Source organism: Lepisosteus platostomus, chromosome 1, assembly GCF_059453375.1.
Source record: "Lepisosteus platostomus isolate fLepPlt1 chromosome 1, fLepPlt1.hap1, whole genome shotgun sequence".
Lineage (NCBI taxonomy): Eukaryota > Metazoa > Chordata > Actinopteri > Semionotiformes > Lepisosteidae > Lepisosteus > Lepisosteus platostomus.
In genome coordinates this window covers 77,019,593-77,033,862 of record NC_142611.1, presented here as the reverse complement: position 1 = coordinate 77,033,862, position 14,270 = coordinate 77,019,593, and the positions used below count along the sequence as shown (strand labels likewise).

Sequence of the window (14,270 nt, the reverse complement as noted above, 5' to 3'; positions counted from 1 at the left end):
CGGAGAGAGCACTTCCCCGCTGCGAGTGAGTGACTGGGTTGTCACATTCCTCACATTAACTTACAGAAATGAAAGTGTAATGTTGCTGAAGAGAGGAAGAGTACACATCAATGACCATGCGAGCTTCTAATAAGAAATGTGCTTTGGGTTTATACAGTAATAATAAGAACAACAGAGACTGCATATATTGTTTTGTTCAGGAGTCCCCTGAATGCAAATCTACAAACATTTACTGTAGGATAACGGCTTTGCTGCACTCCTAAATTTTTATGTCAGAGATGCAATTAGATAGAATAGAGACAGCCACATCGGTGTCAGGTTTGGTATGGACGTATATTTGAGTATTGTCAGCGTAGAAATGAAAGCTGAGGCCATGTGATCTTAAAAGCTGACCAAGTGTTTGTCTGATGTACTGTAGATGTACTGTAGATGTCCAAAAGTACACTACCTGTTAACAAGCACTTGACTTTTCTCCTGTAGGTATATTTCCCACAGAAAGGGAAGTCTGGACAATGTCACTGGGAGACACGGAGGGATGTTCTTACTGGTGAGGCGGTGGCATTTTAAACACACAAAAATTGATTTCCTAACTTGCTGCTCCCTTTACCACAACCACCCTAGAAGAACAGGCCTCTCATGAACTGTGGAAGTCTGGAACAAGCAGCCGATTGTGGTGTTGAAGCCCTTACCCTGGCTTCTCGAAAAGGCTGGATGGGATCCTCCGATCGGGACAGGAGGTACTTCTTTACACAAAGGGATGCAGGAGTGTGGAACAGGCTACGCAACCATGTTGTTGAAGTCGATACTCTGGCTTCTTTCAAGATCTGGCTGAGATTCCTGATTAGCTACTAATTGGGAGGTGGGCTAAATGGATCCACATGGCCGCGTCTTGTACGTCAACCTCCTTATGTGGTGGAGTTCAGTCTCCCAGAAGGTGCGCAAATGATCTGTACTCCCAGAGATGATCTGTCACCTCAGTAATGCCACAGGAGAAGCAGACAAGCCTTGAGACAGCTGAGCCCCTTGCTCTGGTGAAGCCAGCTTCTGTTTGCAAAAACTGCAATTAGTTTAAGTTAAAATAGTCATTTAAATTGATTTAAATTTAAAATCAGAACTTTGGAATGCTCATACTTAAATGCCTATATTTAGCTCCAAAATGGGTACAAACAACGCTTTGTTGCTGCTGTGTGTCCTACCTGGATACATAATACCATCTAGCAAAATCAATAAAATTAACTTCTACGTGGGGAAAAATGTGATTTTCAGCTTTTCTTCTGAAACATAACAAAAAGTTTTGAAGTTTGTGCAGGGGAAATTATATAATTGCAATCGTACAGAGGTTCAACAGACTGTGGAGGTATACTCCACATTTACATGTTCCCACTTGGTCAGCTTTTAAGATCACATGGCCTCAGCTTTCATTTTTACGCTGACGATACTCAAATATACATCCATACCAAACCCGACACTGATGTGGCTGTCTCTATTCTATCTAATTGCATCTCTGACATAAAAATTTGGATGACTCAAAACTTCCTTCATCTTAACTGTGACAAGACTGAAGTCATGCTTATTGGTACCCCCCATCAACTTCGTAAAGCCAGTCCTGTAACCCTGTCTGTAGATGGCTCTGTACTTGAGCTCCAATCAAAATTGAAAAACCTTGGGGTTATATTCGATTCTGGCTTAACATTCGACCCACATGTACAGCATACTGTCAAAACATCTTTTTTTCACCTTAGAAATATCGCAAGACTACGCCCTATGCTATCATTAACTGTGGCTGAAAAGCTGATCAACATATTTGTATTCTCTCGAATTGACTACTGCAATGCTCTGCTCCCTGGGGTATCTAAATCTACTCTGAACAAACTGCAGTATGTCCAAAACTCAGCAGCCAGAATCCTGACCAGATCTAGTGCAAGTGTTCACATTACTCCTATCCTGGAGTCCTTGCACTGGCTTCCGGTCAAATTCCGCGTAGACTTTAAAATCCTCATGCTCACCTACAAGGCTTTACATGGCTTGGCACCTCAATACCTGTCTGAACTTTTATCGCCCTACTCCCCACCTCGCAACCTCCGCTCTTCAAATTCTGCCCTCCTTACTGTCCCCCAAGCCCGTCTACATTGTATGGGCGACAGGGCCTTCTCCCGCTATGCCCCCAAGCTCTGGAACTCCTTGCCCAAGGATATTAGAGAGTCACCTTCTCTAAACTCCTTCAAATCCAGACTCAAAACCCTCTTCTTCAGAAAAGCCTTTCCTTGACATGTTCCATTCTTCACCCCTCTGCTCTTCTTAATACCATCTTCCACGGTCTCCTCTATTGTTATTGTTGTATTGTTGTAATTATAATTGTGTCCTGTCTTGTGAAATTTTCTTATTTATTGTTGTAGTCTTCTTATTTATTGTTATTGTCATCCTGTAAAGCGCTTTGAGAAGCCACCTTTAAAGGCGCTATATAAAATAAAGTTTATTATTATTATTATTATTATTATTATTACTCCAGCTGGACACATTTTAGTACTTAAGCCTTTGTAAATACTTATCCTACTTAGCATCTAACAACTATAAACGCTGAGTTTTGGAGATATAATGTAAGTTCTCTGCATTGATGCTATGATAAAAATAAGTCTGAATAAGGACCAACTTCCTTATTCAAACCTGTATAATTGGAGTTGATCTGGCAGGCTCTAATTTCTTCTTACAATATGTCATCATGCTTTCATTTGTCACATAAGCTAGGTTGAAACAGTAAATGACAATTTGCAAAAAAAATGACACTAATTTAACATCATTCTATAAAAAAAATCTATTTTAAATAGCACTCGGATATAGTAAACACAAGTGAAGTGAAACAAAGCCATCAGTACCTGGATAGCACACCTGACCAAGATGTCTTCTCTAAAGCTGCACATTGTACCAGGAACTGGACATTTACGGAAACAAACAGTTCTTGACTGAAAACTGGAAATTGCTGGATTAGAGAATCCATGACAGGTTTTTTTTGAGAGGAGCGATTGGTTAAGTCCGTTGTGCAATGCAAGATTTAATTAGTATTAAAAATGGTTTTTGAGCTTAGTAATGAATACACTGAGAACAGAAGTGTAAGTAAGACAGATCTGAATGTGCTTTCAAGGACATTATGTCAAGAATATTTTTTCACTTCATCTTCAGGCAAAATCACTATCTGATTTTTGTTTCACACCAAGTTGTGAAACCAAGCAGATCCCCTCCAAAACGCGCCAGTAAAAACTCAAGAGTCCTTTGCAAATGGTTTATATTTAAAAGCTTATTTTTACACGGACAAGGCAGTTCTGAGTGACTCCCTGAGAACCTGTAAAGAGCCTTAGCTTCATTCTGAAAGGCTAGATCAGATAATGCTCTCATCTTATTTCAGAATGTCACTTGAAGGGCTGAAAATGGGTGCAATTACTGTTCTCTTTCATGTGGTTTGAAGTTCTTTATCCCTGAATAACCCAAATCAAACTGTAGGTGCTTTGTACAGCTCATATGGGAAAAATTATTATCTCACAAAAGCCAAACAGGTGACCTAAGCATTCAGTATGTGATCATGCACATCTCTTGGATTTGGAACAGTCAGATAAAATACAAAATGATAAAAATACAAAAATCTGCCAGCCAGAATGAGAAAAATCAAAATTCTGTACATGTATTTCTTTTTACTCATTTCCCTCCATTGAAATTATGACAGTCTTTTAATGTTGCCTAGGATTCAATCATAATTTAGAGAGGTGAAACACATATAGCATGAATTCCAGGATCGATTAAGAGTGAAAGTAATTAAATTAATTTTTCCAGACATACTGTACACATCACCTTGCTATTTCCAAGAGAAATAAGGAAGTGTTAAGCTGCCATTGTGTTTGTAAGACAATTCCTCAGCAGTCTTTAGTGCTTATTCAGTGATGAGAGCGCCACTGAGAGATGTCAAGTCATCAGTGAAGATGGACCTATGATTCCCACCCAGAAATCCTATGATGTAATTGAACCTCTATTTATTTTTTCTATTACTATATGAACCTACAGTAAACAACATGACTATAAACGTTTCCATTTCCTAAAATCAATTTCCTTTTGTAAACATAACAAAAACCACAGATGAGGCAAAACCAATGTCTCATGTTTTAAATAAAAGCAGCTCATCTCCATTTACGTATATATTCAGCTCCCTCTCAATATGCGCAATCCTAAACGTCCTTCAGTCTGCAGAGAGAAAAGAAGAGTGCTGCTCTAGAAAATGCCTCTCTTCCCTCTCTGCCTCGCCTCTGAAGGACCTGTAGTATTGTCAGCCATGTCAGAAGTTTCCTACATCTGGCTAACAAGCCTGATGAGGACGAGAAAAAAAAAAACACAGGCTGCAGACATCCCAGACTGAATTCAATGGCTGTCTTTGTGATTGTCTCTATACCTTTCTGTGCTATAACTGTGATGACAACCGCACAAATAAACCTAATTGCAATTAGCTTGCTTTTCACTTTAAAGTCTATTAATGACATGCAGCTAAGCAAGCTCATTAACTCCCTATTCCCAGTGATTGCCCAAAGCATTACATTTAACGGGGTAGCCCTTGTGAACTGACGATTCTGCACCTGTCTCCTACATGTAAAAGCTATGAACCACAATCCCTTTTTCACGCTCATCTGCAGTCTCCAGGTGTTTCAGAAACGCCCTGGATCGCCAGCTGATTTGTGCCAGATGGCACCAATGCTGTAGCTTGCCCAGCCTTTCCCCATCTGGAGAGACAGGCTCAGGTCCAGCATAGGTTATAGAGTAAAGTAAAACATTCACCTCAGCGCACACCCCAGAGAGCGGACCTCAACCTGTCTCTCAAGACACACATCGTGATTAGCACAATGGGTCAGCAATCCAGCCAATCCCAAGAATGAAGGATAAGTACTAAAAACAGACTGCACAAACAAAAAGGCTCAGAAGGTCCCGCTTCTTACTTCACAGGGATCTTTGCTGCTGTAATTTCTGCAGGGGTGGTGGGAAGATTTAAGAAGATCGGTTAGTTAAAATGTGTCCTCTTATTACCAAAATACATACAGTATGCCAGTGCAAAATTCTTTTTTTTATGTTAGAGTCCTAGATTGTGAATGAATACAGCAATGCATACCTTCACAGATAAAATAACTTTTCGGGATTTCCTTTGCTTGCAGTGTTAAGACTGACTTGCAATTACTGTGGTGACAATCCAGTCTGTCACATGTATGAACAATTTTTCTAGTTTCTAGATTTTCTAGTCTCTGCTCATGTGAGTATCACTGTGCTGACAGACAATTCCAATCTGCTGCTGACAGAAATGTGCCCTGTTTCTCGCTACCCAGTGTCTTAAACAATAGAAAGATACTTTAACCATTTTTAACTAAAGACAAGTCTTCCCCCATAGTGGGGCACTCTCAGACAAGCATCAAGTGTTTATTGCTGCTGTTTGATTCTATCTTACTGTGACAGTATCCCCATCAAGGAATTATGTTGCAATTTCCATATGAAGTTCTTAAATTGAATTAATGATATTGCACAACAAGAGCTCATAACATATGTGACAATAATACAATACAGCAACAGTACAATACATGATACAATACAACATTTTGACATCTTTGTCAGTCAAGAATTTGGGAAGACACTTCTTCACACAAAGGGGTGTGGGAGTAGGGAACAAAATTCCTAGCCATGTCGTTGAATCTGATAATCTGGCTTCTTTCAAGAAAAGGCTTCTTCGCTTTGTGCAGGTTATTCTATAATTAATATGACTGCTCTAAATTTCTTAACAGATTTTTACTGTAAATTTATAATGTCATATTATGGCTACACTAAAAAAAGGCACTTTAAGATAGTGATCACTGTGGAAAAACTGAAAACAAAAAGGGACCAACTGATGTATTTTGAGGAATTGCAAAGTCCCGATGAGGCAAATTTTAGCCAGTTACGCTGAAGAGCATACTTTTGGAAGCAGCATGTAAACTTTCTGTGTGTTATAACATTTCTCAATGATTGTGACACCCTGACCATTAAAAAGAAGGAAAATTGAAAGCACTGGTAAGAGTTAAAGACTGTAAGACTCTGCTCCCAGCTTCTATTTAAAAAGACAATGCCAGGTCTGATGATCACACTGAAATATGCAGTGATGCAGGAGATGCCAACTGGGGCACCTATTTCTTTGTGGGTAAATGCCAACCAAAAGAAACACTGGTTAGGTGCCACTTATGATACAATGCTGCACAGCACACAGAATCATACAGCAAACAGTTCAGAACTCCCAGGAGCTACTGGGAATTTTTCAGGTACTCAGATGGAATTCTGAGTCATTTAATAAGCAGGCAAACTCGAGACAAACAAAGAGTCTACTTGTGAGAAAAACAGACATGTTTGCATTGAGATACCATTTTTATCTTTGGAAGCAAGAGAAAGGGCAAATAGAATGTTGGAACATACAGTAAAGTTAAAATTGCAGAATTTAAATCGAGATATTGTAAAAGTTTAAAACAATGCACTTAGAAGACACTCCTTTAGAATACTGTGTACAATTTCATTTACCATAGTCTGCTCTGAGATCTGTGCAGAGAAAAGCAAGATATTCCTTATCTTATCTTATCCTAGGTTCAAAGGAATGTCCTACACTGACAGTCTAACAGAACTGAACCTTTCCAGTCTTCAACAGAGAAGACCACAAGGGGACCTGAGTCATGTATTCAAGATGCTCAATTATATGAACCAGGTTACACAAATGCAAACAATGGGGAACTGCGTATGAAAACAGGAGGTACCTATCTACACAAAGGGTTGTGGGAGTCTGCAGCAAGTCTGATCTCAAGAAATGGCTGGTTAAAATTCCTGTAGCAATTAGTTTCAGAAAAACCAAAACGACCTTGATTAGCTGAAAGGACTGCTCTCTATTGCAACCATTCATACATTATTAAGTAAATATGAAAAAAATGTTCAAGACTTTATAAATAACAAAAAGGAACAAAAATAAATGAGGGAGCTAGCCACACAAGCACAAGTTTATGAATGTATTCATGATTCCAGACTGAAAAAGATGTAATAGTAAAAGACTGGGTTCATGGCAAAAAGAATTGATCCTTGCTGCACCAAATAAATAATGCATTGGATCTCAAGAGACAAGACATTTCTCTGCAGCATGCATGCTGACTCAGCTCATCATGCTAAGCTCTTTAGATTACAAATATATGCTCTTCGTATTCATATATACAGTAATACAAGCATTTAAAGTATTTTGTAACTATAAGACTGTTGGAGGGTTCATATGTAATACGTACGATACATGCATCATCATTAGAGTGATAAAAGGAAAACAGCCTATGTCAAACCAGTGCAGTACAAATACATGCACTGTAATATGATTTTTGAACATGATGATAGTTTTTTTTTTTTTATTTGTTTTGACATCCGAGTCTGAGCTGTGTGCTACATAGTTTCATGGTCATGACACTTTGAGGATCCCCCTGACAAGTGTTAAAAGGAGCAGTCAAAGAGTTCCCTTAACTGGGAATTGCGAGCTCAAAGGACAAATGTGCTGCATGCACTCAAATGAAGAATGATCATATTAAGAAACAAAGCCAAGAAACTACTCATCTGAGTTACAAAACTGCTTAACATAATTCAAATATTACGTACAATGTCTTAGAAACTTCACCTCCTTCCAATGATACACCATTTTGTTAATAATGCATGCAAATTAATTTTAATCAAACCCTGAGTGCTCAAGCTGCCTTTAATGGTTGCAAGAAACTGTGGGTAAAAAAAAACTGCATCCATGGTGAAATATTTTTTATAGTTGAAATAACAGCAAAAACAGCAAAGAAAAATCAAAGACTAAAATGTGATGATTGCATAAGTATGCACACCTTTTACTATAGCAAATCTAAATTACTTCAGGTGCATAAAGTAATTAGTTCAATGGCTTCAGTCTGGGTGTAATAATAGTGGATCGCATGAGCATAATTACCTGCTAATGAGGTAAGGTACAAAGTGAAATGGACAGTCTGAAATGTGCTTTTACTTAAAAATAAATAAATAAAATAAATTAGAATTTCCCACTTATCTTACTTTGCATACACTCCAATCTGAAATATCATGGCTCGCTGTAGTGACCGTTAAACAAGCTTTTGGACGTACTGTATAAGATTTCTTCCATAGTCACTGGTTTAAGTCTGGTCTGTGTCTTATGTGGCTCTCTCTGTATTCTAGATGAGCAACTGTAATGATCAAGTCACTCCAGTTCCTTTTATTTGTGTTTTATTTGGCTATTTTAGCAAAAAAATATGCTCACTTGATGAGCGAAGAAGTGTCTGTAGTGTTAAACACATACTGTACCAGTTTGTAAGAAAGGCAGACTGGTGGCATTGTGGTGAGCACTGCTACCTGAAATCATGAGTCCAGAGTTTGATTCAGCACTGGGGTGTCTTCTGTGTTCTCATTGCATGTTCAAAAGGGCTTTTTATTGGTGTCCTTAGATTTCTTTTCCACCTTCCAAAGGCTGGCCAGGTTGAAGGTGTCTCTAAAGTGTGCATGTCCTGTGATGGAGTTGTGTCCCTAACAGGGCGCCTCACCCTTGTGTACTAAACTGCTATGTCAGGCTCCTGGCTGATGCAACCCTGACCAGCAATTATTTGGATTTCAGTGGAAGCTACTCTGTAGGACAAGGCAGTGAAACAAAGACTCATTTAGCACAATATAAAGAGCTACACAAGAGCTAGTGAACTGCAGGGAAAAAGAAATGAAAGTAGTACTGGGAGGGTCAGAATGGGAAAAAGGGCCAGTATGGGCGTGTGTTCCTAGTTCTCAGGCTCAATCCAATGTTGAGTTCACCAGCAAGAGAAAGTGCTTGATTAATTAACAATAAGTCAGGGAGGCACGGTGGTGCAGAGGTTACTGTTGCTGCCTCACAGTGCTGGGGTCCTGGGTTCAAGAGGTGCTCTCTTCTCAGTAGTGTCCCAGATAATGCTTAAAAAGGATCTGCCAGTTTCAAGGTTACTGTTTTATTTACATTTGGCCGCAATTTGTCACCTGAAATCGTGAAAGTTTACAAATTAAAAGGGTAATGTTCAATGTTCAAAATTATCAAGGGTAAATGTTCAATGGAGGTCAGCAATATGAGTGTTTTTCAAGATGGTAACCTTTTCACATCAGGCTGGAAACAGAGTGCTGATTTCTAAGATGCTGGCCTTGGGTTATTGACAGGAAAGGGATTTGAGTGCTCTTGTAGTGGTAACAACAGTTGTCATAGTAACGTGGCTGTGTGCGTGCAGCTGCTAACTGTGTCAATTTCATCCTGAACTGACACCAGAGCCGTTTCTCTGAACCAGTCTGAGCAGGGCAGGCCCTGCAAGAGGAGGCAGAGTTTCTCGTTGTACAGACAGAGGTGGTTTGGCATTAGAAGGCATATTGCTTTTAAGACTTTGTGGCTGCTCCCATCAAACACACACGTACACACTAAGGATCAATGTGACTGTACAAATTCTATAACCAAAAAAGAGAAAAAAAATAATGCCATTGTGGGCTTCCATAATGGCAACTCTAGTCATTTTCTGCTTTTGCATCTGAATCCTCTATTTTCAAACTTTTTTGAATTATATAAAGACTTCCAAAAGAGTAAAGAGTCAAGACTTCCAAAGAGCAGTGGCAAACAATACAATATCAACATGAATAATTCTTCTTAACCATTTTTCCAGAAGTCAGGACAGGTCACTTAAATTTTCATAAGGACTCTATACCCCTACACCTATGTCTTGTCTAATCCTAATCCAAACCTAAGTGTTATGAATATTTATGTAGCTGTAAGTACAGTATGTCTTTCAGAAAGCTGCAGTGTCAAAAACTAAACTTTAAACTCTGCTTTAGATCAGGCAATTTTTCCTCTTCCGCATGCTTTTTTCTACACTGATTTGCAAGCTCTCATATGGAATAGCGACTCGCAGATGTCACAAAAAATGAGTTTGTGAAATTATCAGTCTTAACCAGGAACACGATGCAATGCCGACGCTTAACAGCAAAGTTAATGAACAAGCTATTAAAAAAAATTAGACTAGCGACCAATCAGCACAGAGTAAGTGAAAACACGTTTTTTTGTTTACCCTCGTTTAAGAGAAACAAATCCCTGCTTTAACCCTGAGCATTGTGGAACTGATAGCCAAGGGAAGAAACTTTGGTTTTGTAGTGCCGTTCCCTGGTTTATCTCATATTGAAGAACAAGTTTACTGTGCTTTATTCTACTTTACACTCTTTTTACTATAGTGGTTAACAGAGCTTTTATGATGGCTTCCTCATAGAGAGTAGCCAACAACACAGGTCCAGTTCTCCCCCAGTGTCTCTCATATCTGCTTCAGCACCTGGGAATCCCTGCAGGAAAAAAAGGTATTATAACCCCCGGCAATGCTGGTTTCCAGCTGGGGACTGGCGCGACAGAGGCAAAGTACCTGGGTTCAAGGATACAACAGCAGTGTCTGCAGCAGGCATTTTAACCCACAACCTGGCAGTCAGGAGCCCAAAGCCTAACACACTAAGCTCCGCTGCCATGGAAGAGCTCAAATATTAAGTAGACCAGCTTGCTGGCAGTTTTCAATGACCTCTTTTGCATACATCTGCTAGAAACGGCAGTCTCATGATAAACTCATTACACAGTCACAGGATGCCTTCCGAAAGGGAGAATATGCTGTGCAAAGCAGTCCACGCTGAAAAAGCTGTTTTAATTAAATATTAATACCTTTGTTGCCGAATCGTAACTGCCCTGGAGAGCTCCAGTTTCACCAGCCGAGCAAATCGGAAAGATGGGGGGGGGGGGGGAACTGCCGACCAACAAAAGCAGAATTTCTCCCGTTTCCGTTACTTGTTGAAACAACATTCGGAGGTGATGAAACCGGACAGGCTGGATGGAGAAAATCATTCCCACAAACACACTAAACAAATCACACAAAAAGAAAAGGGGAGATGAACACTGTGACTTGCAATATTGCACAAAGCTCAACAATACCTTGGTCTCAGGCCGCTGAGGATGCCGACGGCCGACTAAGCGAGCTACAGGTGAGGCACGAGAACTGGACAGAGGACGGTTTGGCAAAGAGTGAGATAACCGAAGAGAACACCCAGCAAGAGAATGAGAGCAAATACGGTACCTAAGACAGAACCATGCTTCGGCACAAGGATCTAAAACGTCGAGTTCCCCCTCTTGTCTTCACAGCGTAAGAATAACTGTTTGTGAGAAGCACATGTCAATACTGACGTACTGCATGCACCGCCATGAGAATTTCAGAAGTTTAACTTTCATACCCTACATGGCATCCTAGAAAAAAACTAAAATGTCAAAGAAAGGAAATGCATCTAAAAAATGGGTCTGTGACCTTGTCTCATTGATGCGATGAAACATTCAACCACCCAGAAGAGGCTATTCTTTGATTATTATTAAACATAACTAAAAACTGAGTACTAGCGGCTTTTATTGTTATAGCCTTGGGACTAAACACTGTGGGATCCATAACATTCACAAAGGAGAGTAGGCTGCAGTGTCCTGTTTACTAACAATCAACCTTTTCTGACTCTGCCTTGGGACTGAAATAGATCTCAGCTTTCATATACTGGAACGCCTTGTAAAAAAACAACTGTCTGGTTCTTTAATTTGACTGCATTTACTTTTTATTTTTGCTTGACAGAGGACAAAAAAATGTTTTTTGGTAATTAAAGTACATTATTGATCAACAGCTCATTAACAACATAATTATGAGAACCTAGAAAGTGTTTAAGGAGCCTAACAGGCAGACGAACACAAAATCTTCCCAAAAGGTGAGATTGTGTGTGTGACTGTTCATGCATGGGTGATGTTCAGCTTTGTGAATCTGCACTTATGATTGATTAGATATTTATCTTATCATGATTTAGAAACAAAATGTTAGACAGGCAGGGTTGATCTTAGTTCTATACAGTGACTGAGCTGTGTGCAGCTCAGGTCAAAAGGCACAATTGAATTATTTCAAGGAGAATCAAATCAATTAAGCAAATTAAACTAATTTACTTGTACAAAACTGTTAATTGTTATGGTTTCCCAAGGGGAAACATTAAATGAAAACTAGACCAGGGCAAAGTGGGTAAATTGCTCCAGTAAGTGGGTAGAACCTAAGATGTGATTATAAATTAGAGTTTGTTCACAAATGACCTACCTAACTACATAAAGGATTCAAATAAGGCACAGGTTTGGCCATGATATCCAATACAACCCATACCCTTGTGAGCTTTTTGGACGTATGAACGTTTTGTAACATGTAGTCCCCTGCCCCCAGACCTCCTGGAAGACAGTGTGAAGGATCAAGGGGTCAACCACTGGTCCACACTGTGCACATACAGGGGATCTTACCACTGAGACGCCAGCGAGATGAAGACATCTCCTGCGGCCAGGGGCTCCTGGAAGACTCGGAGCAGCTCGGGGTCGGAGGACAGGTGAGCCAGGAGACGCAGCTCCACCTGGGAGAAATCTAAGCAACAGAAAAATCAAACGTCAGGAAGGCTTGGCTTGGTGGTGTTCAAGCTGTATTCAGGGCACCGTGATGGCATGTCAATTCATCAAGGCCCAGTGGGGAACACCCAAGTTACTCCCCTTAGTAAAGTGTTATCAGTCCTGTTTCTACTCAGTGTCAAAGGATTTCTATTTTGTTAACACTGTTTTCAAACATCAACAATGTCTTTGAAAGCACCCATGCTGTGATGAGCATTCATGCATAATTATTTATGCTTGCAATTCACTTTATGGAATTTAGAATCTGATTGTATTTGAAACATCTGGGATATAGCAAATTGTGTTCACTCAGGCACATCTTTCCTGCGTGTCATGAAATATTGAGGGTGGGCGAGTCTTCCAAAATCTGGATAACTTTTTGTCTTGAGTGACAAAACAGAATCAATGTTGCATATAGAACCCTAGAATTTTTCCACAACTACTGAGATACCTTTTAAAGGTTTTCCTTAGGACAAGTTGTAACTTGATGAATAGGTTAGCGATTATCTCACCTGTATGACACAGGTGCAATTCTTTTATGTCAGGTGACACTGCATTATATAATTGGAATGTGAGCAGAAGTAGACAATGTCTAGAGAAACAGCCTCTCTGAGATCATCAGCAAATGATCATTAATGGTACAAATTACTACAGTGTCACACTTCTTCCTTGCCAGCTGGCTAGGTACAAAAACTCAGCTTTTAGTATTTAAAATCCTCAAAGATATCAATCTCAAACCAGTGAATCTCTTCAAAGTGCACAGAAAAACATGAACCAGAGGACATTAGCAGAAACTACAAGGAAATGCATTTAAAACTGAGAACAGGAAGCACTTCATTACCCAAAGGGTCATGAGAGCACTGGACAAACCACCCAGCCATGTGATTGAAGCCAGCCCTGGTTTCTTTCAAGCAATGTCTGGATCCTTGGATCGATTAGCTACTAAGTACCAAACTGGTGAAATGGGCTGAATGGTTCCCTCTCATTTTCATCCTTTCTTATGTTCTAATCTTAAATTAAGACAGAAACTGGATTCATAACGAACTATATGCTTTTGCCCTATATTTTCCCCGAAAGAAAACATTCACTCTTTGCATTATTACAGCAATTACTTTATTCCTAGTCAATAAACAACATTCATTGTTTAAGCATTTTATAATCCCTGTTTTCATGTCCAAACATTATGACAAACATAACACTACTGCAACCACCATCACGGTATTATTCGTGACAAGACTGAGCAACAAATACTTCAATCACCGGAATTTAATTCTTGCTTTTCTGTGATTTCATGACACAATTTCAGAACTCAGGCTGAAAACTCTGTGGAAAAAAAAAACATATACAGCCCAGGAGAGTAAAAAACTGTTACTAAAACACACTTATGAAGAAAATAAAACAGTTGTCCAGTTTGTAAGTAATGGAATTACACAGCTTTTCCACGTCTCAGACGCAGACGGTCTGGAACATCAGGAACATCAGGACTGCTGACCCGTAACTGGAAGCAACTCCTGAGAGGATCTTGTCTGGAAAGCCTGGCACTGGTTTGGGGAAACGGGGAGAGCTGGAAATCAAAACCAGCTGAAGCACCGCGAGATGATGGAAAAAACACAACGGTCTTTAATTATTATTAAACTGAATTATTTTTGTAGGTTTAAGAACTTATTCTTATGTTGTTCAGTAGCCCTACTACAACATTCTTAGTGATGAATTCACAATTTTAATTTTGGACTTTGCA

At 39.6% G+C, this 14,270-nt stretch overlaps 1 protein-coding gene across 1 annotated transcript in view; it reads right to left on the bottom strand.

The window, feature by feature from the left end:
* poln (polymerase (DNA directed) nu) overlaps positions 1-14,270 on the bottom strand; it is a 148,495-nt gene that overhangs the window by 39,317 nt on the left and 94,908 nt on the right. The window contains exon 20 of the mRNA XM_088638186.1: positions 12,395-12,512. Within this exon, the coding sequence (XP_088494312.1) occupies positions 12,395-12,512 (118 nt within the window). The remainder of the gene's footprint in view (positions 1-12,394; positions 12,513-14,270) is intronic.